The sequence below is a fragment of the Carcharodon carcharias genome, chromosome 1, assembly GCF_017639515.1.
Source record: "Carcharodon carcharias isolate sCarCar2 chromosome 1, sCarCar2.pri, whole genome shotgun sequence".
Taxonomy (NCBI): domain Eukaryota; kingdom Metazoa; phylum Chordata; class Chondrichthyes; order Lamniformes; family Lamnidae; genus Carcharodon; species Carcharodon carcharias.
The window spans coordinates 149,329,634-149,357,234 of NC_054467.1; the positions used below are offsets into that span (position 1 = coordinate 149,329,634).

The 27,601-nt window shown below is 41.0% G+C and overlaps 1 protein-coding gene across 12 annotated transcripts in view; it reads right to left on the reverse strand.

Annotated features, from left to right (window-relative positions):
* The window catches only part of fryl (furry homolog, like), a 634,639-nt gene that overhangs the window by 30,824 nt on the left and 576,214 nt on the right, over positions 1-27,601 (reverse strand). For 11 of the 12 annotated variants that reach the window (XM_041198439.1, XM_041198448.1, XM_041198467.1 and 8 more), the window contains one exon: positions 10,518-10,586. In XM_041198439.1, coding sequence (XP_041054373.1) covers positions 10,518-10,586 — 69 coding nt within the window. Of the gene's footprint in view, positions 1-10,517; positions 10,587-15,435; positions 15,620-27,601 lie in introns of those variants that run through there. The other variant, XM_041198457.1, reaches the window with a different exon arrangement.

A 27,601-nucleotide genomic window follows, 5' to 3' on the forward strand; every position in this document is an offset into this window, starting at 1 on the left:
AACAATCCAGAGTAAGAATAATTAACCGGGTGAAATGGGGTAAGAATAGATCTGGCCAAATAAATTGGAGTCAAAGGTTGGTAGGTAAAGCAGTAGCTGAACAATGGGTACTTTCAGAGAAGAGATAGTTTGGGCACAATCGAGGGATATTCTCTTGAAAGGGATAAGGGAACGGGAGGACAAACAAGGCAGAGCTCTCTGAATGACAAAGGGGTGAGAGATTAAGGTGAAGAAGGAAAAGTACGCTAATGGCAGGTGTCATGTAGAAATTACAACTGAGAACCAGGCTGAATATAGAAGTTTCAGAGCATAGGTGAAAAAACAAATAAGAAAAGCAAAGAGAGAGTATGAAACGAGACTGCCAGCTAACATAAAAGGGAATCCCAAAGTCTTCTATCAGCATATAAATAATAAAAGGGTGGTAAGAGGAGGAGTAGGGCTCGTGTTAGGGACCAAAAAGGGATTTAAGCATGGAGGTAAGGGCATGACTGAGATATTAAGGGAATACAATGCATCTATCCTTACCAAGGAAGAAGCGCCCCAGTCCATGGTGAAGGAAAAGGTAATTCAGACACTAGAAGGGTTATAATTGAAAAGGAGGTGGTATTGGATAGGCTGTCTTGACTTAAGCAGTTACAGCATCGGGACCAGATGAGATGAATTCAAGGATAGAGGTTAGTGAGAGTGGAAATTGTGGAGGCACTAGCCATAATTTTTCAGTCTTCCTTAGATTCAGGAGTGATGCCAGAGGACTGGAGAATTGCAATGTTACACTTTTGTTCAAAAAAGGGTGTAAAGATAAGTCCTGCAACTCCAGGTCAGTCAGTTTAACTTAAGTGGTGGGAAAACTCTTAGAAACAAGAATTTGGGACAAAATTAATGGACAAATGGGGTTAACTAAAGAAAATGGATTTCTTAAGGGAAAATCGTGTTCAACTAACTTGCTGGATTTTTTTGAAGAGGTAACAGTGAGGATTGATGAAGATAATACAGTTGATGTGGTTTACATGAACTTCCAAAAGGAGTATTATACAGTGCTGCGCAACAGGCTTGTGAGAAAGGTTATAGCTCATGGAATAAAAGGGACAACAGCAACATGGATAAGGAATTAACTGAGTGACAGGAAACAGAGTAGTGCAAATGGATCTTTTTCAGGCTGGAGGAAAGTTTGTTGTGGAGTTCCCCGGGGTCAGTGTTGGGACCCTTGTTTTTCCTAATATATAGATACATTAAAGACCTGCATCTTGGTGTACAGGGCACAATTTCAAAGTTTGTGGATGATACGAAACTTGGAAGCACTATGAACAGTGAGCAGGATAGTGTAGAACTTCAAAAGGACATAGATAAGTTGGTGGAATGGGCAGGCAGATGGCAGATGAAGTTCAATTTGGAGAAATGTGAAGTGATTCGTTTTGGTAGGAAGAACATGTAGAGATAATATAAAATAAAGAGCACAATTCTAAAGTAGGTACAGGAGCAGAGGGACCTTGGTGCATAAGTCACTGAAGATGGCAGGAAAGGTTGAAAGAGTGGTTAAGAAAGCATACAGTATCATAGGCTTTATTCATTGGGGCATAGAGTATAAGAGCAAGGAGGTTATGTTGAACTTGTATAAGACACTAGTCTAGCTTCAGCTGGAGTATTGTGTCTAGTTTTGGGCACCAAATTTTAGGAAGCATGTGAAGACATCAGACAGAGTGCAGAAAAGATTCACAAGAATGGTTCCAGGGATGAGAAACTTCATTATGAAGATAGATTGGAGAAGTTGGGATTGTTTTCTCGGAGAAAAGGCAGCTGAAAGGAGATTTGATAGAGGTATTCAAAATCATGAGGGATCGGGACAGAGTAGATGGGGAGAAACTGTTCCTACTCGTGAAAGGATTGAGAATGAGAGGGCACAGGTTTTAAGTAATTGGTAAAAGAAGCAAAAGCGACATGGCGACAAACAATTTCATGCAGTGAATGGTTAAGATCTGGAATGCACTGCCTGAGAGTGTGGTGGAGACGGGGTCTGCTGAGGCTTTCAAAAGGCAACTGGATAATTATTGGAAAAGGAAAACTTTGGAGGGCTACAAGGTAAAGGTAGGGAGTGGCACTAGGTGAATTGCTCTTTCAGAGCCGCCTGCCCAGGCATGGCAGGGGAATGGCCTCTTTCCGTGCTGCAACATTTCTGCGATTCTGAGGTAACAAGTGCAAGGACTGGCAAGAGCTAAATTGCCTCCTTCTGTGTTGTAACCATTCCATGATCCTATAAGTGGTGCATTTTGACAGGAAGTGTAAAGAGGCCATACTCTGCTTGGATAATGAGTCTGAATAGGATAGAGGAGCAAAGGGGTCTAGGGGGACTGAAACACAAATCACAAAGTAGCAACACAGGTCAGTAAGGCCATAAAAAGTACAAATCAAGCATGAGGTTCAGGGATAGAACTGAAAATCAAAGAAGTTATGTTAATCTTGTATCGTATTTGGTTACACCCCACATGAATTACTTTGGACAGTTCTGGTCTCCATGTTATATGAGATATAGAGGCATTGGTTTAAGGTGCAATAAAAAATTCACACAATGATATCAGGACTGAGAGGATATGCTTATCAGGAAAGCCAGGATAGCTGGGGCACTTTTTTTTTGGTAAGAGAAAGCTGAGGGGTGACTGACAGAATCTTTTAAAATACTGCTCAGCAAAGCACTTAGTTTCATACTCTTGCGCCCTCATCTCAATGAATTTCGGGCCCGGCACGATGCTGAACTCTTCTTCCGCTGCCTTCATCTCCATGCTCACTTCTTTGAGCAGGAGTCCGCTCCCCATTCAACTGATCCTTTTACCCACCTCCAATATTCTCCCTCCACCTAGACCCCTCATTCTGGATTCTTATCTTCTCTTGATCTTTTCATTGAGAACTGTCGGCGTGACATTAGTCGTCTCAATTTCTCTGCTCCTCTCACCCATTCTAATCTGTCTCTCTCTGAACTTGCTGCACTCCGTTCTCTCAGGTCCAACCCTGACATTATCATCAAACCTGCTGACAAGGGTGGTGCTGTTGCTGTCTGGCACACTGACCTCTACCTCGCAGAGGCTGAGCGTCAACTCACAGACACTTCCTCCTGCCTCCCCCTGGACCATGACCCCACCACTGAACATCAAGCCATTGTTTCCAGGACTGTCACTGACCTCATCTCCTCTGGAGATCTTCCTTCCACAGCTTCCAACCTGATAGTCGCCCAACCTTGGACAGCCCGCTTTTACCTCCTACCCAAAATCCACAAACAGGACTGTCCCAGCAGACTGATTGTGTCAGCCTGTTCCTGCCCCACGGAACTCATTTCTTGCTTTCTGGACTCCATTCTCTCTCCCCTTGTCCAGTCCCTTCCCACCTACATCCATGATTCCTCTGACACCCTACATCATATCAACAATTTCCAGTTCCCTGGCCCCAACCGCTTCCTCTTCACCATGGACATCCAATCCCCCACCGGGATGGTCTGATGGCTCTCTGCTTCTTCCTCGAACAGAGGCCCGAAAAATCCCCATCCACCACTACTCTCCTCCGTCTGGCTGAACTTGTTCTCACACTGAACAATTTTTCCTTCAACTCCTCTCACTTCCTCCAAATAAAAGGTGTGGCTATGGGTACCCGCATGGGCCCCAGTTATGCCTGTCTCTTTATGGGGTATGTGGAACATTCCTTGTTCCAGTCCTACTCCGGCCCCCTCCCATAATTCTCTCTCCGGTACACCAATGATTGCTTCGGTGCTGCTTCATGATCTCATCTGGACCTGGAAAAATTTATTAATTTTGCTTCCAATCTCCACCCCCCCATCATTTTCACATGGTCCATCTCTGCCACTTCCCTTCCCTTCCTTGACCTCTCCGTCTCAATTTCTGGTGATAGACTGTCCACCAGTATTCATTACAAGCCTACCGACTCCTACAGCTACCTCGACTACAGCTCCTCACACCCCGCTTCCTGTAAGGACTACATCCCATTCTCTCAGTTCCTTTGCCTCCGTCGCATCTGTTCTGATGATGCCACTTTCAAAAACAGTTCCTCTGACATGTCCTCCTCCTTCCTTAACCAAGGTTTTCCACCCATGGTTGTTGACAGGGCCCTCAACCGTGTCCGGCCCATCTCCCGCACATCCGCACTCACACCTTCCTCTCCCTCCCAGAAACATGATAGGGTCCCCCTTGTCCTCACTTATCACCCCACCAGCCTCTGCATTCAAAGGATCATCCTCCGCCATTTCCGCCAACTCCAGCATGATGCCACCACCAAACACATCTTCCCTTCACTCCCTCCAGCGGCATTCCACAGGGATTGTTTCCACCGTGACACCCTGGTCCACTGCTCCATCAACCCCAAAACCTCAACCCCCTCCCACGGCACCTTCCCATGCAACCGCAGAAGGTGCAACACCTGCCCCTTTACTTCCCCTCTCCTTACCGTCCAAGGGCCCAAACACTCCTTTCAAGTGAAGCAGCATTTCACTTGCATTTCCCCCAACTTATTCTACTGCATTCGTTGCTCCCAATGCGGTTTTCTCTACATTGGAGAGACCAAATGCAGACTGGGTGACCGCTTTGCAGAACACCTTCGGTCTGTCCGCAAACATGACCCAGACCTCCCTGTCGCTTGCCATTTCAACACACCACCTTGCTCTCGTGCCCACATGTCCGTCCTTGACCTGCTGCATTGTTCCAATGAAGCTCAACACAAACTGGAGGAACAGCACCTCATCTTCCGACTAGGCACTTTACAGCCTTCCGGACTGAATATTGAGTTCAACAATTTTAGATCATGAACTCTCTCCTCTTTCCGACCCCCCCCCCACTTTTTTCCAATAACTTATACAGATTTTGCTTTTCCCACCTATTTCCATCCATTGTTTTATCTCTACCTTTTAGCCTATTTCGACTCCTTTCCTTCACCCCACCCCCACCCCCACCAGGGCTATCTGTACCTTGCTTGTTCTGCTTTCTACCCTTAATTAGCACATTCCTTAGATAATATCACCACCTTCAACACCTCTTTGTCCTTTTGTCTATGACATCTTTTGGCTACCTCCACCTATCACTGGCCCTCTATCCAGCTCTACCTGTCCCACCCACCCCTTAAACCAGCTTATATTTCACCCCTTTTCTATTTTTACTTAGTTCTGTTGAAGAGTCATACGGACTCGAAACATTGAGTGTGTTCCTCTCCGCAGATGCTGCCAGACCTGCTGAGCTTTTCCAGATATTTTTCTTTTTCTTTTAAAATCCTGCATTGAAACGTGTTTGATAGACATAGAGAACATTTTTCCTTGGGGGAGAGCCCAGAACTAGATGTCATAATTTAAAGATAGCCACAAATAAATCAATAGGGAATTCAGGAGAAATATCTTCATCCAAAGAGTGGTAAAGACCTGGTGTTTGCTCCAACAAGGAATAGTAGAGAGAAATAACACAAGTGCATTTAAGGAAAAGCTAGACATGTAGGAGAGACCTGTCCCTTTACTAGCCCCTTTTGCCTTGTACTATCATCTCTTTTGTTATTTAGTCGTTTCTGCCTTGCACATTATTGGAGACCTTTCCCTTTTATTTTTCCTCTCTTCCTCACTTTGCCTTCTGTTGGTACTTATTTAAAACCTGATACACCTCTAACATTTTCAAGTCCTGATGGAAAGAGACCTGAAATATTAACTTTTTCTCTCCACAGTTACAGCCTGACCAGCTGAGTATTTTTCTGTTATATATCAAGGGAAACCTATATTGCTTGAAAGATGGTTTTTGAATATTTTGATGTAAACATATTCTCGATTAAATTAGCTAAAAACGAACACTCTTCGATAAAGCTAATTATGAATTACAACAGTACCTAACCAAAAATCTACCTAAACAACAACTTTATGAAATACAAGTACTACTTACTTTTAAAATAGTTCCCTTGTTTGACACAAAATGCTTTAATACTCACGGTATTTCTTAAAAGAGGCTTTTACTGCTCTTTGGTAGTTTTTGGACAGCTTTGTTGAAACCTTGTAAATACAAACGCTGGACAAACACCAAAGGCAAGTGTAGCCCCAAATTAACAAGTGGCTTAAAAATCTAATAATCAGTTTAGACAAGACTGAACTCTAAAATTCTAAACTGGTTCTAGATTTGAGTATAACATTTGTACTAGGTGAAATATGAATGAGCTTTCAGATGGTGTTGAATAAGGTATCTCACAAAAGACTTGTTACAAAGTGGAGAAAATGTAGTAGCATAGATAGAAAATTGGTTGACAGACAGGAACCAAAATGCTAGGGTCAATGGATTTTGCTTGAATTGGAGAAGGATTAGAAGTGGCATACCCCATGAGTCAGTGCTAGCCCACTTTCACCCTCAGTACTTACAGATGATTTAAGCTTGCTTACAAGACCCACAATCTTGAAGATTGTCGATGACAAGAAAGGAAAATATGGGCATGTTAGAAGCATGCTTAGGAAAATAGCACATGCAATTTAACGTGAATAATAATGTGAGGCAATATATTTTGGGAAAAACAAAATAAGAAATGGATGAATAGGAACAATGACAGGGCACTATATAGCATGGATAAATAGAGGTCTAAAGGTTCCAGTCATAATTCCCTGAAAATATGAGGGCAGCCACTGAAAAGATTGAAGAAATTCTGGTTATTATAAATAGAGGCATAAAGAAGTAATGATGTATTTATATAAAACATTCATTCGTGCACAAAGAGTGCTCTGCAGTCTTGGGTGCCTCTTTTTGTAAGGTAATTAAAGTCTATGAGTAGTTGTTTTGGTAGTACAGAACTTGGAAAAAAAGACAACATTTTTCGTCAAAGCTTTTCGACTTGTATTCGTCAGGACAATTCACAACAAAATACCGATGTCAGGGGAAACAACATATTTATAATGTATGAGAAGAGAGTGCTGACTGGTTGACAAGTGAACTCTGATTGGTAGAGGCATTTCCATGGGGAATGCACCAGTTGATGATGACTGACAGTTAACTGACAAGCATTGTTTGAAATTTAAACCAGGCAGGTTAACTCTGATTGGTCAATACATTTCCCTGAGCAATGTGTGAACATGTCTGTCTGTCTCCAAAGAGCAGGGCCGTGTAGCTTCCAGTACACGCAAATACATAACACCGTGAGCCCAACTGACAATCTTAAATTGGTTGTCAGCGTAATTCTTAGCACACATATTTAGCATATGTTGTCCAATTGTGGAATCACATCTAATGTTGGACACTGCGTTTTGAGTTTTGCAAGCACGGACCGTTGGGTATGGTTCCTACCTTACCCGTTGCAAACAGTGGAAGGGACATGCTGTTTAATACAATCCTCCAGTCTTTGGGATGTATGGCCTACATACCTAGCATCACACTGGCACTGAAATTTATACACCACATTACTTATTTGTGTGATAAGCAGAACGTCTTTTTGACTTGACAGCAGCATCCTGTTAGTACATTTGTGTTGCTACTGCATAGTTGCTGCATGAAACAGCTAGCTTCACCTGTTGCTCAAATTTTTGCAACTTGCACAGTTGAGTTCAGCTTTAATGACACCATGTATAGCCAAATAGATGGTGTTGCCATAGGATCCCCTCTAGGCCGAGCTCTTAAACATCTTTTTTGGGTTCCACGAGAAATATGTCTTCGTTGGAATGATATCCCAACCTCTTGCCCCTTGCACATTTCTGATATGTGGATAAAATGTCAGCAATATTTAAATCTGCAGCTGCTTGTAATAATTTCCTTGCAGTCTTAATGGGCTCCATTTTGCATTCAAATTCACCTTTGAAATCGAGTAGTCAAATGAACTCCCTTTCCTTGATGTACTAGTTTAAAAATATGCCAAGGGGTTCTCTACCACGGTCTACCTTCACTGGTCAATACACACGTTGGGACTCTTACAGTTCCACAAGCTGTAAGACTGGCCTAAAGGACAACCTCATAAATAGGGTCTAAGCCATATGCTCACCATGCAAACTTGATGCTGAAATAGGGCGCATCAAAGACATCCTGTGGGGTAATTGCTACCCTGATCAGATCACTTCATGCTGTATGTTGCGTAAACTCATGAATGGGCCTAATCACTTTCAGCCCTGAAAAGTGCCCAGTCTACCTCAGGTTACCCTGGAAGGACAACATATCTCAAAAATTTGTCTATGAGAGTACATAACACAAATTTATTAGGATAGTGCCAGGGATGGGAAACCATAATTATGAGGAGAAGCTTGAAATACTAGGATTATCTTCACTGGAGCAGAAAAGGGTAAGAGAAGATGTGAAAGAAGTTTTTAAAATTAGGAAGACCTTAATAGAGTGAACAGAGATAAGTTATTTCCTTCAGTCGGGGGGTGTTTGGGGGGTGGGGGGGTGGTCAGTGATGAAAGAGCAATATTTCTAAAATTACTAAAAAAGCAAGACAGATGGGAGAAATTTCTTGTTGCAGATGTAATATTTTGCCAGAGGAAGTGGTTGAGGCAGAGACCATTACTTCTTTTAAGGGAAAATTTGATGAAAATTTGAAGCAGAAGCTAGTACAAAGTGACAGGAAAAATATAAGGTACTGAGATTAGTTTTGAATTGCCTTAGCACAGAGTTGGTAAGAACATGATGAGCTGAATGGCCTTTCTCTGTTCTGCAAATTTCTGTTTCTCTAATGTAAATGCCAATGTTGAAAGTGATGGTAGTTAAGTACTCTAACTAATACAGCCGCACAAAATTTCTACAACTCACTCACATATTTAATTCAGAACTTCTCAAGAGAAGACGTTTTAAAGGTTTGTATATAATATTAAAGTACTGAGTGGACTATAAGGATTTTAAAAATATGCTGTCAAAGCTGCTGTTGGAAGAAATGGTGGTATTTGCATAGATCATATTGAAATGGATGATGTGGATGCTTGACGTTTAGCATCAACAGCATCTGTATCTCACAGCATGCGATTGTACAGTTCAATTCTCATACTTGTGGCAAAGAAAACAAGGATTTGAAGCACAGGAGAGTGTAAATGGCTAATTAACGTTTTAAATTTGCCACAGCAATGCCAAGTAGAAAAGCAGGAATTGATAGTCTAAATAAATTATTGTGAATCAGCCTGGTTGCCCACGCATTGACCACCCACTGCAAAAGCCTGTTATTCCCACCAATTCATATCAAGTAGCTGACAGCCCTCCAACTTCAGAATGTCGAGTCACACATTTCAGCAAGGGTAAAGGCATTGCATTCCATCCCAAAACACACCCTCCCACCTGAGTCCCATTCATCATAGCCTGACCCCAGCACTGCATTCAGAAATCTTTGTGACTGTTCCTGTATAAGTCTTCTTCTAAAGCTTCCCAAGAAATCCACAACAAGAACTTCAGACCGGGTGTGTTTTGGTTGCTTCATGTGCAGGAAATGTTAAATAGTAGGAATGAAGCTTACCTGATATGACCAAACACATATATATTCAAAATATTAGAGCACATTTTTCAAATACCTGTTAGCACTAAACAAATCCAATTACTTACAATTTTTCCTTCTTGGTTTCTAGCTGGAGCCCTGACATTGTTCATAAATTTCAGGTAAATTATGCCTCTTTGTATGGATTGATTCTGTATTCATAAGCTTTTACCAGATCAGCAGGCCAATGCAGACACACAGGATGATTTATCATTCATTAAAACTCTGTGTGAATGTCACTACCTGCTGAAATTGTGGAATCTGCCCAACATGTAGTTAAAAAAACCTGCGAACCAAGTACTGTTCACATAATGGAAGGGCAAGTACAACACGTTTACAACCTAATATTCAACTGGCCGTTTCTTCGTTTACAATATTATAGAATGATAGAAAGTGAAGCAGAGCAATTGAATCAGTGTTTCACTAATTAGTTGGGTGACAGACTAAACAGATCAGTTAGAACATTCACTGGATGAAACTACCAACTGACCATTGATTTTCATTTATTTTGGAAAACAAAATGACCCAAGGTAGTTCCTATAGAACCACTTTTGCTTGACCAACATGACTGCAAAAACATGTTTATCCACACACACAAATATGGAACAAGTTACATGGACATTAAATAATCTGAAAGCAAGAAACCTCAAATAACATAAAAATATGGTTTCATTCAAGATAGTACAGAGTAATATTCACAAACAGTGAAACCACTATTCAAACCCCATTTTTATATGCGACAGTACATGGTTTCCTGAGGGTTGGCCAATGTTTGTTTTCCTATGGTCTCCACCTTTGATAGTGATAGCGGTCAGGGTTTTTGAGTTATGAGAGAAAGTCTGCTGCAATTAGCTGCATTTGTAAAAATTATGTTTAGTAGGAATATTTAATTATTATTCAGTTAGTAAAATATTACTGAGATAGAAAATTAAGTTTTGAAAATTTTTATGTATATCAATGCTCCTTTTTCCACTTTTTCCTAGGTTTCTTCTATATCACAAGGGAGGTAGAAAAATTGATAGGGTGTGGTAGAGTTTTGGTGAGAAAATAGAAAAAATGAGGTCACTCACCTGTGCATCTCTATTTGTTCTTTGGAAACCATCCCCAGTGCCAAATGTTCTTTTACAATTTTCCAACCACTGCATTAAAACACGTTGAATCATATTAGCAAGTAAATAGTTTAACAGGCACAAAAACAATGATATCCTCATATATGTGGTTATTCATACATAAATCAAGGATGACCTTCCCCAGATCCCACTCCTACAGCAAAACCAGTACACTACATAAATAGGACAGTCAACTCCAATTACCTGAAAGGTCACATCACTTACCTGTTGCCCAACAATGGCAGACCTCAGCACAAGTGCAAAAGACAAGGCTGACGCATCTGCAATCATCTTCAACCACAAGTGCCAAGTGGATGATCCATCTTGGCCTTTTAAGATCCCCACCGGCACAGATGCCAGATTTCAGCCAATTCAATTCACTCTATATGGTATCATGAAAAGGCTAAGCCCACGGTATACAGCTGAGGCGACAGGCCGTGACAACATTCCGGCTATAGTACTGAGTTCTTTTGTTCCAAAACTAGTCACATCTCTAGCCAAGCTCCTCCAGTACTGCTACAACACTGGCAACCACCTGACAAAGTGGAAAATTGCCCAAGTATGTCCTTCCCACTAAAAACAGGACAAATCTATTTCAGCCATTTATGGATAAATCAGTCTATTCTAAATCACGAGCAAGAGGGTAATCAACAATGCTATCAAGCAGCACTTACTTATCAATAACCTGCTCAACAATGCTCAGTTCGGATTCCATCAGGGCCACTCAAATCCAGACCTTATTACAGTATGTATCCAAACATGGACAAAAGAACTGAATTCCAGAGGTGAGGTGAAAGTGGCTACCCTTGACACAAAGGCAGTAGCTGACCAAGTGTGACATCAAGGAGCCCTAGTAAAATTGAAGTCAACAGGAATCAGTGGGAAAGCTCTTCACAGGTTGGAATCACACCCAGCACAAAGGATGATGATTGTGATTGTTGGAGGATAATCACCTCAGCCTCAGAACATGGGTGCAAGAGTTCCTTGGGGCAGTGTCTTAGGCCCAACCATTTTCAGTTGCTTCATCAATGACCATCATAAGGTTTAAAGTGAGGATGTTTGTTAATGATTGGACAGTCACAACTCCTTTGATAATGAAGTAGTCTGTGCCTGCATACAGCAGGACCTGGGCAATATTGAGGTTTGGGTTGGTAAGTGGCAAATAATATTCGCACCACACAAGGGACCACTAGGCTATGAGAAAGAGATTCAGTGACATAAATGCTGGGTCTGAGCTCTGGGATCCTGGTTCTCAGAATTTGAATGCAAATAGCATGAGACCAGTTTATACCACTTAGATGATAGTGTCAACAACTTAGCTCAATATGTATCTCTGTACTTTCAAAGAACTGTCAGAACAGAGCTGTACAATAACTGTACAACAACGGAACCATTACTGTACACCTGCAAAATTCCAATTATGACATTTCAATTGTAACTAATGATGAGATATACTTTTCTTTTTAAGTGGAATACAGACAGGAGTTCACCAATTTCACGTTGTTGTGATAAGAAAGGAAAAAATAAATATCCAGATTCCCTGCCCTGCTAGCTTTGCACTTTGGGTACAATTTTCTTTCACCTCATGAGATATACAGCCAATTTCCTTGTTATGGTGCCATGGAAACAGGAGTAGGCTTGACTAGTGTGAGCTGATGCATTTTGGCAGAAGGGATAGGGTGGGGCAATGTAGACTTAATGGCACAATTCTAAACAGTGTGTAAGAATACAGGGACCTGGGGGTGCATGTGCATAGATCTTTGAAGCAGGACATATTGAGAGTGTGATTAGCAAAGGATATGGGATCTGGAGCTTCACAAATACATTGATTGAGCATAAAAGCAAGGTAGTTACACTGAACCCTTATAAAGCTTTGGTCAGGCCACAACTGGCGTATTGTGTTCAGTTCTGGTCACCACATTTAAGGAAGGATGTGAGGGTGCAGAGGAGATTTCCCAGTATGGTTCCTGGGATGATGGATCTTAGCTACATGGTTAGGTTGGAGAAGCTGGAGTTGTCTCCCTTGGAGGATAGGAGGTTGAGAGGTTATTTGATAAGGTGTACAAGGTCATGACAGATTTGGGTAAGGTAGATGAGGAAAAACTGTTCCCGTTAGCTCATGGTACAAGGAATAGGGGACACAGATTTAAGGTTTTGGACAAGAGATGCAGGGGGAATGTGAGGGAGAACTGTTTTATGCAAAAAGTGGTGCTGACCTGGAACTCTCTGCTCACGAGGGTGGTGGAAGCACAGACTATCAGTGATTTCAAAAGGAAATTGAATGGGACACTTAAAGGAAATAAACTTGCAGGGCTATGGGGAATGAATGGGGGAATGGGACCAATTGGATTGATTCACAGAGAGCTGGCATAGCCCTGATAGACCAAATGGTCTCCTTCTGTGCCTTAAACAACTATAGGCCATTCAGACCCTTAAGTCTGCTCCACCGTGCAATTAGATCAGGGTTAATCTGTACCCCAACTCTATTTTCCCATCTTTGATCCATATTCCTTGATACCCTTGCCTAATAAAAGTTTGTCAATCTCAGTTTTGAAAATTTCAACTGACCCAGCATCCGCAGCCTTTTGAGGCAAAGAATTCCCGACTACCATTACCCATTGCATGAATAAGTATTTCCTGACTTTATTCCTGATGACCTGGCTTTAGTTTTAAGATTCTGTCCCCTTGTTCTGGATTCCACTCTCCAAAGGATACAGCCTCTCTGTATCCACTCTATCAAATCCCTTTATCACTTTAAATACTTTGGTTTAAAGTGTTCAAGTTCCCTGGGGATTGACAAATTTGGGACCGAATTTTTAGGTCGGTGTGCGGACGTGCGCCTGACCCGATCAGCCACAAAATTGCGCAGGATGACGTTGGGTGAGTGTCCCAACATCATCCTGCACTTGTGTGATACTTCGGTTGGTGGGCGTGCGCAAATGTTGGAAGTGTGCCCACCGACAACTAAGAGGCCAATTAAGGGAATTAAAGTTGTAATTGCCTCCGATTTTTCGTGGTCCGTCCAATCTTATGGTTGATAGATGGGTGAATTGGCCAGACAGCCTTTGCATTTTTCGTGAAACCTCATCCAAGGATGGCATAAGGTTTCTTTTATTAAATAAAAGAAAGATGTATGAACAGAATTTCTATCATGTATATGTTCAGGAGACTGATTGGGATGCGTGGACATTTTTGTCCAGATTTTTAAAACCAATAAATTAAGTTTTTAAGTATTCCGCTCCCTGCCTTCAGGGAGCTTTCATTCAGTGCTCGTCTGCGCATATGTCAATGCCTGCTCTCCTCCCACCTCGATTTGGGCAGCGCTGAGCATTTCAGTGTGAAATTGCAGTCAGGGACTGATCGCAGTCAGCGTTTCATTACCCAGCCCGCCGATTGCGCCTGCATGCCAACCTAAAAATCCTGTCCCTGGAGATTTCACGTCACATTTATTTTTCTAAATTCCTCACTTTTCTCTTCAATATCTTTACCTCAAACCTAACCTTCCTTCAAATTTGCAAATCCAAAATTGCTCCAAAAGTCTCAAATCCCTGATATCTAGGCTATGAGGAAATTCTCCAGCAGAAAGTCCATTCGTGAACAATGATTCACTAAACTATAATCCACTTGGCAGATATATTTTAAAAATGTATCAGCATTTTTAAATTTGTAAGTTTATTTAGAGTGTTCCTATTAACCAGAGATGACCATTTTGTCCATTAAGAAACAATACCGTATATATACAATAAGTAAATATCACTTCTCAAAATTCCACATCTCCCCTCCCCAAAATCTAGTGACAAACCACAAAGCCAATTCTTCATTTAATCAATTTAAAAAGTGCACCAGAATCAGTAAATTAAATTTGATGGCTTGTGCTATAATTGATGGAATACTCCAGAGATTGCAGCATCCATTTCAATTAGTGAATGGATTCCAAGTCCATTTGTAAATCTTATTATGCTTCCTATATGACCAGATTTAATTATATTTACGAGACAAGGTTTACGACAAGAGATGCTTGTAAAATGAAGCAGGCCCTCTTGCTCCCATCACCTACTAGTCGTATATTTAAATAAAGTTATAAAGCTGAAGTATGCTAAATGTATTGCCATAAAAAGTCAAACCAAAATTTGTGGAGGGTTGTCAGGAGGAGATTTAATACTTCTTAGATCAATATTTAATTCCCTAAATTGTATTTTACTTCTTTAATCATTTATATTCCTGGTTCTCAATTTATTTCTGGTAACTATTAGTGATGTATGTATGTCTCATTTTTAAAAACTCTTCCATGGGACGTGGGCATCACTGGCTAGGCCAGCATTTATTGCCCATCTCTAATTGCCCTTGAGAAGGTGGTGGTGTACTGCTTTCTTGAACCACTGCAGTCCCTGTGGTGTAGGTACATTCACAGTGTTATCAGGTAGGGAGTTCCAGGATTTTGAGCCAGTGATAGTGAAAGATGAGCGATATAGTTCCAAGTCAGGATGCTGTGTAGCTTGGAGGGGAACTTGCAGATGGTGGTGTTCCCATGCATCAGCTGCCCATTACCTTGGCATTAGAAGTTGCGAGTTTTGAAGGTACTGTCGAAGGCACCTTGGTGAGTTGCTGCAGTGCATCTTGTAGATTGTACATGCTGCTACCACTGTGCGGTGGTGGACAGAGGGCCAATCAAGCAGGTTGCTTTGCTTTGATGACGAGCTTCTTGAGTGTTGTGGGAGCTGCACTCATCTAGGCAAGTGGAGAGTATTCCATCACACTCCTGACTTGTTCCTTGTAGATAGTGAACAGTCTATGGGGAGTCATGAGGTGAGATACTCGCTGCAGAATTCCCAGCCTCTGACTTGCTCTTGTAGCCACAATATTTATATGACTAGTCCAGTTCAGGTTATGGTCAATGGAAGCCCCCAGGATATTGATAGTGGGTGATTCAGTGATGGTAATATCATTGAATGCCAAGGGGAGATGGTTGGTTCTTGCTTGTTGGAGATGGTCATTGAATGGCACTTGTGTGAAGTGAATCTAACTTGCCACTTATCAGCCCAAGTATACATATACATAATGATCTGGAGAAAAGTTATAAAAATTAGCATTTAAAAATTAATGTTCAGAATCACCATTCTAAATCTCTAAATTTTGAATGAGCCAGCAACCAAATGTGAAAAATCCTAACAACAATAGATCAAGTCTGTAGCCTCTATTGTCACATTTCCCGACAGCTCAATCATTGCAAAATGAAAATCCAACAATAGCCCAAACGTTGCACAAATGTTTTTCATTGTTTTTGTTGACTTTATAACTGACATGTTCTCAAAAAGAACAGGTATCAAATCGTGTAGCATATATAGTTCATATGGAAACTAAAGTTATAGACTATACTTGCTTGGTCAACACAACTGGAGATTAAATAGTCCCACCTGACTTGCACAGCCCACGTTAGACTACTTGCACAGATGTGGGACACAAGTTTCCATACAAAGGCACATATATAGTTTTTCTTTACATATGTATCTCCATGTGAATAGCTATGTCCCTGCTATGGGCAATGGTCTCGCTAGTTATAATGAGTGGGGGATGCTTTAAGCTATTGGGAATCTCAGAGAGTGTGGAGATCAAGGGAATGAGAGGCAGTTAGCAGCAAAGTAGCTTACAGGACTGGTGGGAAGCACTCCTATTTCTCATGACCCATCAGTGCTGTAAAAGTACTTATTTGCTGGATTCGGCAGTTCTTGCCCCCTTTTAGCTGCCAGATTTCCTAGTGCCTGGGAAACTCAGTCCGTAGTTTCATTAACATATTATTAATGGCTCTTCAGAACACATAATTCACTCATTCCGGTTTAAACTGAAGAGAATGCGCTTGCAGCAGAATTCATCCCCCCATCCATCTCCGTGGCAAGGGGTGAGAGGTTTGAAAATCTCCCCAATGCATCGGAAACAAAGAAAGAATGTTAACACGGAAAAGTTGAAAGCAGAAATGTTTTAAGATGGAAGTCTTTTACAGTAAACAAGTTCTTGTAGTTTGTTTTATGCACTTGCTTGACAAATGCTTCTCGTGACTGTAAGGGTACAAATTAAAATGATTGACCTTCTGATTCACATTTTTTAATTTGAAAAATGCAAAATTATTCTGTTCACCTAGTATCATATTGGTCTATCTACAAAGATGTTACAGATGCTGGATGGAACTTTGGCAAACGTCATTAGGACATATTAATGAGGTTTGGATTAAAACAAGAAACTGCAGATGCTGGAAATCCAAAATAAAAACAGAAATACCTGGAAAAACTCAGCAGGTCTGGCAGCATCGGGGGAGAAGAACAAAGTTACGTTTTGAGTCCTCATGACCCTTCAACAGAACTAAATAAAAATAGGAGAGGGGTGAAATATAAGCTGGTTTAAGGCGGGGTGGGGGTGGTGGTTGTAGCGACAAGCAAGCAGTGGTAGGTGGAGGTAACCCAAAGATGTCACAAACAAAAGAACAAAGAGGTATTGAAGGAGGTGATATTATCTAAACGAATGTGCTAATTAAGAATGGATGGCAGGACACGCAGGGTACAGATATCTCTAGTGGGGGTGGGGTGAAATAAGACTAAAAGGGCATAAAAGGTATAGATTTAAAGATAATGGAAATAGGTGGGAAAAAAAAATCTATATAAATTATTGGAAAAAACAAAAGGGAGGGGGAAGAAACGGAAAGGGGGTGGGGATGGAGGAGGCTACCTTGCTTGTCCTGCTCTCCACTCTTAATTAGCACATTCGTTTAGATAATATCACCACCTTCAACACCTCATTGTTCTTTTGTCTGTGACATCTTTTGATTATCTGCTCCTATCACTGCTTGCTTGTCCCTACAACCACCCCCTCCGACTTCTCTCTCCCCACCCCCCCACCTTAAACCAGCTTATATTTCACCCCTCACCTATTTTTACTTAGTTCTGTTGAATGGTCATGAAGACTTGAAACGTCAACTTTGTTCTTCTCCGCCGATGCTGCCAGACCTGTTGAGTTTTTCCAGGTATTTCTGTTTTTGTTAATGAGGCTTGGACTAAGTGTTTGCTAGTGTTCACACTTACTTACTGGCAGCATACAAAATCAGTTGTTTTACTGGGAAACAGTTACATAATTACATATCAGTTTGATACAATGTGTCTGATTAGAACACAGATACAAATTTTGTACATTATAAAACAAGCTTCAACTCCCTAGGTTAGCTTTTACTAAATGCATCAGACTATCTCACTCAAACGTTATGACCTCAATCAGTTATGCATAGTACAAAAGCTGACACCTCAGAGAGCTGCCAAAGGAAATTGCTGATGGTATCACTGGAATATCTAATTCTCCTTGCTCTGTGAAAAGACGTGAAGCACTGCATATATTGTTCTATACAGTAATAATATCACAAGCAACTCATTTAGACAAGTTCGTATGCAGCGCAAGTAAATGTAGCGCAAAGTCACTTAAATGATTTAAAATAGCATCTTTATAAACAAAGATCTTAACTCAAACATAACTGTACAGGAATTCAATTTCTACAACTGATTTTAATTTTTCCAAGGTATTGTTTATTAATAACGGGCCAATAATGAATAGTTCCAAGAATAAATATAAGTCACCTGAACTAGGACGGCTAATGCCAAAACATCTAGATGATTTCAGACTGCAGGTCTGAGAACTGCCACAGGTACTGTGGTATGGAAAAGAATCAACACAGATTTACAGAATGGGGTATAAACATAAAATGCTGCAAAAACTTAGCAGGTCTGACAGCATCTGTGGAGTGAGAAACAAGAGTTAAAGTTCTGAGTCTGTCTGACTCTGAATCGAAACATTAACTCTGTTTCTCCACAGATGCTGTCAGACTTGCTCAGTTTTCCCATCATTTTCTGTTTTTATTTCAGATTTCCAGCATCCGCAGTATTTTGCTTTTAATTTACAGAATAGATTTAGTAGAATTTCTTGACAAATAATGTTGACAACAGAAATTCTGTGGATATGTTGAGGCTTTCAATACTGTACCACACAAGCAATTAGTTCAGAATGTAGAAAAGCAAAGAATATGAAGCAAGCTTCTGAGGGTTCTGAAAATTGGTTCAGATAAAATAAAGGGTAGTTGTAAATAAAATTGCACTCATTTGGCAAGGGGCCACTGGCAGGGTTTCACATGGATCAGCACTGAGGGATTGTTTTTCGTATATAAATTAAGAGTCAGGATGGAAATAAATCAGTCTAAGTTTGCAGAAGCCACCAATAGGGTGGTGTGTGAGTGTGTGGTTGGAGGGTGCTTGGTGCGGATTTAAACGATAAGGTAAAACAAGAGAAGTTTGTGCAATGCTGCAGGAGTGCCAGCTTCCTATGCTTGATGAATTCAGGCCGTATAACATCACCATCAGGAGCTTTGTCCATGACAAGTCAGTCAATAGCTTTGCTAATCTCCTCGATATCCAGTTCTGCCATGACAGACAGGCTCTCTATTTTGTGTAGAGCTTCCTCAGTGACCTTGTTCTCCTTTGAGTACAACTCAAGGAAGTGTTCCACTCATCTCCAACTGTTTATTGCCATTGTCAATGTTCTCACCTCTATTTTTGGGGGCTGCTTTCTTTGCTGATGGACCTGTGTTGACATATTCTGTGTTGAAGGACATCTGGATATTCTGGCAATGTTTTAACCAGTAGTCACTGAAGCGCCACCTACAGTCTGTTGGACTTTACTTCGAATAGCTCTTAGTGCATTCAGAGTCTTCTTGCTTGGATCTCTCTTGTAATTAATGACAACAGAGTGCTTGGCTTCAATGATAGGTTCTATTATAGTAACATTAGCCTTGAAACAGTAAGCACTTTTCCTCTCTTGCTTCCCATATGTTGAGAGTGTGACATTGTAGTTGGGGAAAGGAGACAAATGTGGACAAAGGAGACCACCATATATTGCCTTCATCAATCCCACCAAAACATGTGACCATATGAGCAGAGGTGGTTTATTCAAGCTGCTGGAGAAAATTGGCTGCCCACTGAGGCTGCTCAATGAGATCATCTCTTTCCATGACAACATAGGTAAGGTCAGCATGACAAGGTAACATTGGAACTTGCTTTCATTGGCAGGGGTATTGAGTATAAAAGCTGGGTGGTCATGCTGCAGCTGTATAGAACCTTGGTTAGGCCACACTTGGAATATTGTGTGCAATTCTGGTCACCACATTACCAGAAGGATATGGAGGCGTTGGAGAGGGTGCAGAGGAGGTTTACCAGGATGCTGCCTGGTCTGGAGGTTATTAGCTATGAGGAGAGGTGGAGAAACTCAGATTGTTCTCACTAGAGCGATGGAGATTGAGGGGCGACTTGATAGGAGTTTACAAAATTATGAGTGGCATGGACAGAGTAGATAGTCAGAAGCTTTTTCCCAGGGTGGAAGAGTCAATTACTAGGGGGCATAGATTTAAGGTGAGAGGAGAAAACTATAAAGATGATGTGCATGGCAAGTATTTTACGCAGGGGGTAGCGAGTGTCTGGAATTCGCTGCCAGAGGAGGTGGTGGAAGCAGGTATGATAGCGGTGCTTAAGAGGCAGCTTGACAAATACATGAAGAGGATGGGAGTAGAGGGATACGGACCCCAGAAGTGCAAAATGTTTTAGTTGATGGGCAATATGATCGGTGCAGGTTTGGAGGGCCGTACTTTTCTTTGTGCTGTACTTTTCTTAGTTCTCTTTTAAAGCACCACAGAAACTTCTTTTCACCATGTCTCGTCCATGATGGCAATGACTTTGCAAAAAGAATTACTTCCTGGCAACTAATCAAACACTTTGCATAAAGAATTTATAGGAATGACCTCCATTTCTACCATTCCCACCCAATTCAAATAATGTACCTAACTGGATCGTATTCAATCCGCTCATCATTTAAAAAATTAATTCATGTGCCCTCTAGGCCCACCATTCTGTAAAGTAAACATCTAATTTTTGGAGCCATCCTCACTGCTGATAATTCTAAGATTTGATGTCATTTAGTTTGCACCCTCTTCGGAGCCTAGATATTCCTCAATATCTGTGTGGACCTAAACTGGACAAATTACTCCAAGTACAGGTATATCAGAGCTTTATACATTCTAAATTATTGAGTTCCTTATTTTGTACTTAATAGTCCAAGCAACCTCATGCCATTCGTGTGGTTTTAACAGGAGATTAGCCTCTAGCCCAGGCTTTGTTCCTGATATATGCATTTAAGTTGGTTTTCCTGCATAAATGCTATAAATTCTGGCCTACCCCAGGTATATTCTCAGATAGTGATGCCAGTAAGTTCCTCAAAAAGTAAATGCTCAGACTTCTTGTGAAAGTTTATTTTCACTGCCCTGTAGATGCATAAAAAATTTATAGGAATGACCTCCATTTCTACCATTCCTCTTTGGGCAGTAGGAGGACACAGGAGCATAACAATACTAAAAACAGGAAGGGCTGGAAATACTCAGGTCAGCATATGGAGAGAAAAACAGAGTTAATGTTTTGAGTCACAACTCTTCGTCGGAACTCCAGCATTTTCTGGTTTTATTTCAGATTTCCAGCATCCACAGTGTTTTGTTTTTATATTAGCATAACAATTCTTTAATCTTTCTGAAGGAGTACTGAAACATTAATAAGGGAGGTGAAGTCCATAACAAATTATAAGCTGCTTTATTCTATAAAATAAAAAACAACAGAGCGAGTTTGATGAGAATCTTGCATTTTAATTACTTACAAATCATAAATCAGAATGGGACTGTCTTGCAAAATTAATTTTTTGGTAACAGTGGGGAGAGAGAGGAATAGAGTTAGGGGAGGGAGAAGAGAGGAGAGGAATAGAGATAGAAGAGGGAGAGGAGGGGAATAAAGATAGGGGAGGGAGGGAGGGGAATAGAGATAGGGGAGGGAGAGGAGAGAAGAGAGCAAAAGAGGCAAAGCAAGTGGGAGAGAGCAAAGAAAGAGAATGAGGAGTGGACAGAAAAGGAGCGGGAGACTGACGGGAAGAGAAAGGAGCGAAAGGAGAGAGGGGGGAAAGGAGAGAGGGGGGAAAGGAGAGGGGGGGAAAGGAGAGGGGGGGAAAGGAGAGGGGGGGAAAGGAGAGGGGGGGAAAGGAGAGGGGGGGTGAAAAGAGAGAGGGGGGAAAGGAGAGAGGGGGGAAAGGAGAGAGGGGTAAGGTGAGATGGAAAGAGACACACAAACATCTTTACAAGAGATGCCACAGTTTTGAAGTGCAGTTACTGTTGTAATTTAGGGAAAAGCTGCCACCAACCTGCATGTTAAGGTTGCACAGATAGCAGTAAGGTGTTGGTCAGATTTAGCTTGCTGGTGGAGCAATAATTATTGGCTGGGACACCAGGAGAACACATTCTCTGGATTATTACCTGAGCCATGTGCAAATTGGCATAGGGCAAATAAGATGAGGGATGAATGTGTGGCTCAAAGACTGGTATGGGAGAAGTGGGTTCTGGTTTGTGGGAGAAATAGGTTCTGGTTTGTGGGGCATTGGCGTCAGTACTGGGGAAAGTGGGGGGCTGTGCTTTTGGGATGGTTTACACCTGAACTGTGCTGGGACGAGTGTCCTTGCAAATCACATAACTAGGGAAGTAGGGAGGGCTTTAAACTAAACAAGAGGGGTGAGGAATCAAGCTTGGGTAGAGGTAGCAATTCAAGCTGTAGAGTCAAGGGAGGACAGAAAAATAGTAAGATGAGAAACAAAGGTCAGAGAATGGCAGGAAGAGACAGAGAGAAAAAAACCTAAGAATACATCAACAGTCAAAGGTAACCAAAAGACAAAACTGAAGGTTCTCTATCTGAATGCATGCAGCATTCATAAAAAAGTAAATGAATTGATGGCCCACATTGAAGTAAATAAATATGATCTGATAGCAAGTACAGAGACGTGGCTGCAAGACGACAAAGATTGGGTTCTTAATATTGAGGGGGACATGACATTCAAGAAGAATAGGAAGCTAGGTAAAGGTGGAAGGGTGGCACAATTAATCAAAGAGGGCATTGGTGCAATAGTTAGAGATGACCTTGGTTCAGGAGATCAGGATGTAGAATTGGTTTAGGTGGAAATGAGGACTAGTAGGGGGAAAAAGGTCATTAGTGGGAGTGGTCTACAGGCTCTCTAACAGTAGCGACAGCGTAGGACAAAATATTCAAGAGAAAATATTGTGCGCTTGTGATAAAGGGATGGCAATAATCATAAGTCATTTTAATCTACACATAAATTGAAAAAACAGATTGGCAGTCGTAGCCTGGATGAGAAGTTCTTAGGATGCTTTTGAGATAATTTCTTAGAGCAGCATGTTCAGAAACCAACCAGAGAGCAAGTTATATTCGATTTGGTATTGTGTAATGTGACAGGATTAATTAATGACCTCAGAATAAAGGCACCCCTAGGTAGTAGTGACCACAATATGATTAAATTTTACATCCAATTTGAAAGTGAGAAGTGGGTCTAAGACTTAAATCTTAAACTTAAATAAGAGCAACTATGTGGGGATGAAAGCTGAGCTAGCTGAAGTGAAACGGGAAACTAGGCTAGAGGATAGATCAATAGAGAAGCAGTGGCAAACATTTAAGCGGATATTTCAGAGTATTCAGAATAAGTACATTCCTATTATAAAGAAAAATTCTAAAGGGGGGCCCACCATCCATGGTTAACTAAAGAAGTTAAGGAAAGCATCAAACTGAAGGAAAAGGCATTCAATCTGCAAAGATGAGTGGCAGGGCAGATGATTGGACAGAATATTAAGAATGGCAAAGAATGACTAAAAGGTTAATCAGGAGAAAGAAATTAGAGTATGAAAGGAAGCTAGCTAGAAATGTAAAAACTGATAGCAAGAGTTTCTACAGGTATTTAAAAGGGAAAAGAGTAAGTAAAGAGAGTGTTAGCCCTCAAGAGAGTGACAATCGAGAGTTAATAGTAGATAATAAGGAAATGGTAGAAGAAATGAACAAATACTTTACTTCTGTGTTCACTATAGAGGATACAAAAAACATTCTAGTAATAGCTGCAAATCAGGAGGTGAAAGGGAGAGGGGAGCTTGGTGAAATTGAAATCACTAGGGAAACGGTACTGAGCAAATTGATGGAGCAATGGGCAAGTCTCCGGGTCCCGAAGGACTACATCCTAGGATCTTAAAAGAGGTGGCTAATGAGATAGTCGATGCACTGGTGTTAATTTTCCAAAATTTGTTAGATTCTGGAAAGGTTCCATCAGACTGAAAAGTAGCAAATATAACCCCTCTATTCAAGAAGGGAGGAAGGCAGAAAATAGGAAACTATTGGCCAGTTAGCATGACATCTGTTGTTGGTAAGTTGTTAGAATCGATCATTAAGGAGGTTATAGCAGGGCACTTAGAAGAGCTCAAGACAATCGGAAAGAGACAGCATGGTTTTGTGAAAGGAAAATCATGTTTAACCAAATTATTGGAGTTTTTTGAAGGAGTAACATGTGCAGCGGATAAAGCGGAACCTGTAGACGTACTTATACTTGGATTTCCAGAAAGCATTTAATAAGGTGCCACATCAAAGGTTATTATGGAAAATAAAAGCACATGATGTAGGGGGTAACATATTAGCATGGAGAGAAGATTGGCTGGCTGGCAGAAAGCAGAGAGTATGCATGAATGGGTCTTTTTCGGATTGGCAGGATGTGGCAAGTGGAGTCCCGCTGGGGCCTTTTTACAATTTACATCAATGACTTAGATGAAGGGAGTGAAGACATGATAACTAAATTTGCAAATGACACAAAGGTAGCTAAGAAAGTATGTTGTGAAGAGGGTGTGAGGAAGTTGCAGGTGGATATAGATAGGTTGAGTGAGGATTGGGCAAATGGAGTTTAATGTGGGAAAATGTGAAGTTGTTCACTTTGGCAGGAAGAACAAAAAAGCAGAGTATTACTTAAATGGAGAATGGCTGCATAATTCTGAGGTGCAGAGGGATCTAGGTGTTCTAGTACATAAGTCACAAAAAGTTAGTATGCAGGTACTGCAAGTCATTAAGGCAGCTAACGGAATGCTGTCCTTCATTACGAGAGGGATTGAACATATAAGTAAGGATGTTACGTTTCAGTTATGCAGGACATTAATGAGACCACACCTCGAGTAGTGTGTGCAGTTTACGTCTCCTTATTTAAGGAAGGTTGTAAATGCATTGGAGGCGGTTCAAAGATGGTTTACTAGATTGATGCCTGGAATGAGTGGGTTGTCTTATGAGGAAAGGTTGGGCAGACTGGGCTTGTTTCCACTGGAGTTTAGAAGAGTGAAGGGTGATTTGACTGAAGTATACAAGATACTGAATGGCCTTGACAAGGTGGATGTCAAAAGGATGTTTCCTCTTGTGGGTGAGTCCAGAACTAGGGAGCACTGTTTTAAAATTTGGGGTCACCCTTTTAGGACAGAAATGAGGATAATTTTTTTCTCTCAAAGGGCTGTGCGACTTGGAACTCTCTGCCTCAGAAGATAGTAGAAGCAGGGTTATTGAATATTTTTAAGGCAGAGTTAGATAGATTTTTGTTAGGTAAGGGAATCATAGGTTATCGGGGTTAGATAGCAATGTGGAAATCGAAACACAAGACAATCAGTCATGATCTTATTGAATGACAGAACAGGATTGAGGGGCCAAATGGTCTACTCCTGTTCCTATTTCTTGCATTCTTGTGAATGGTGTCATGGCAATTTTTGTGACAACATGAGAGGGCAGATAGGTCAGTTTAACGTCTCATCTGAAAGACGGAGCCTCTGGCAGTGCAGCACACCCTGCAATGAAGTATCGTGTCAAGTTATGGAGTGGGACTTGAATATACATACTTCTGACATAGAGTCTAAATAACATAACCCCAAATGAACTTCTGAATATATAACCATTGGATCACAATTGGATATTCCATTTCCTTAAGAATTCTGGGAAATGGTCTTACCACTAACTCTGAATGTTTTCATATTCAAGCTTAAACTGTCTAATTTACAAACGAACGTTATTTTACAGTTGCAATATACTCTAGCATCCTTAATCATACTGACATTAGCTAATGCATTTATGATTAGTTTTAGTTTTTGTATTATTCATTTCTGGGATGTGGGGATCTCTCAAGACTAGTTATTGCCCATCCTTATTTTCCCTTGAGAAGATGTCTACTTGAAGCACTGGAGTCCATGTTGTGGAGGAACATGGTACATCCTCAGTGCTGTTGGCGTGAATTGGAGGATTTTGACTCAGTGACCTTGAAGGAACGCTGATATATTTCTAAGTCAGGCTGGTATGTGACTTGGAGGGGAACTTGCAGGTATGCTGATCCCATGCGCTTCCTGTTCTTGGAGATGGGAGAAGTTGTGTTTGGAAAGCGCTGTCGAAGGAGGCTTGCAAGTTGTTGTAGGGTTTCTTGTACACGATGCATACTGTGGTTACAGTGTACCGGTGGTGGAGGGTATTAATATTTAAGGCGGTGGATGGGGTGCCAATTAAGCAGGTTGCTTTGTCTTGGATGATGTTGACCTTCTGGAGAGTTGGAGTTGCACTTATCCAGGCAGGTGGCAAGTATTTCATCACACTTCTGACATGTAGCTTGTAAATCATGGGCAGTCAAGGAATGAGTTATATGCAACAGAATTTCCAACCTCTGACCTGCTCTCGGCCTACAACTGAATTCCGCATTAAGTTTCAAAGTGACATACTCCAGGCCCAAACAAGAAGCTTAAACTTAAAGAAGCCAATTACATAGGTATGAGGGGAGAGCTGGCTACGGTTCACTGGGTATATAGAGTAAAATATATGGTGGTAAATAAACCATGGGAAGCATTTGAAGAAACAATTAACAATGTTCAACAAAAATACAATGCACTGAGAAACAAAAACTCAGCAAGAAAGATTCATGTGTGGCTAAGGAGGTTAAAGACAGTATTAGATTTTTAAAAAAGAGGCTGATAATGTTGTAAAGAATAGTAGTAAGTTTGAGGACTGGGAGTGTTTCAGAAACCAGGGGTGGATTTTTATGGCCCCTCCCCCCAATGGGATCTTCCATTTCCACCGAAGTCAACAGAGTTTTGAACAGCTCACCACATTTTACAACTGCCATGATGGGACCGTAAAATTCTGCCTCAGGAAAAATGAATGAACCTTCCGGATTTTGTAAGATAAAGGAACTCTATGTGGAGAGAGAAACAGGAGGACTTGTACTGGTCTCAAAACATTAACTCTGTTTCTCTCTCCACAGATGTTGCCAGACCTGAGTTTGTAAGCTATAGTGTTAATAGTGCTTACCTTGTTTAATTCTTTTAGATATACAATAATGTTTGTTTTGATTAGAAATATAGTGACGTAGTTCCATTGGTTAATTGCTGGGTGTTTGGATTTCTTTTTTAAATGTTAATGGTCCCTAACCGGATCGTAACAACTTGCATTGGAGGAAATAACGTGAAGATTCACTAGATTGGTCCCTGGGTAAGAGGATTATCCTATGATGAGATGCTGAGTAAATTGGGTTTATATTTGATGCAGTTTAGAAGAATGAAAAATAATCTTATTGAAACATACAAGATTCTGAAGGGACAAAAACAAAAATACCTGGAAAAACTCAGCAGGTGTGACAGCATCTGCAGAGAGGAATACAGGGGATTTAGAAAGTTAACAAGAAAGGATGAGGTAATAGCACAGGGTAGCGATCTGGCTAATGATAGCCATGGTGTGACAGGAAGGGATAGAGTGTGCAAAACATTTGTGGCTAATTAGGGAAGTTAAAGCATCACATCCCATTTCTTTCAAACTTTATGAGATTAGTAGTAGGCTAGAAGATTGGAACATTTTAGAAATCAGCAAAGAATGACTAAAAATTAAGAGGGAAAATTAGAATATGAAAGTAAACTACCAGAGAATATAAGGCGATAGTAAGAACTTCTACAAGTATATTAAAAAAAGTAGCTAAAGTAAAGACAAGTCCCTCAGAGGATGAGACTGGGGAATTAATAATGGAAACAAGGAAATGGTAGCGACTTTGAACAAGTATTTTGTATCTGTCTTCATGGTAGTAAACACTAAATGCATCCCAAGAAT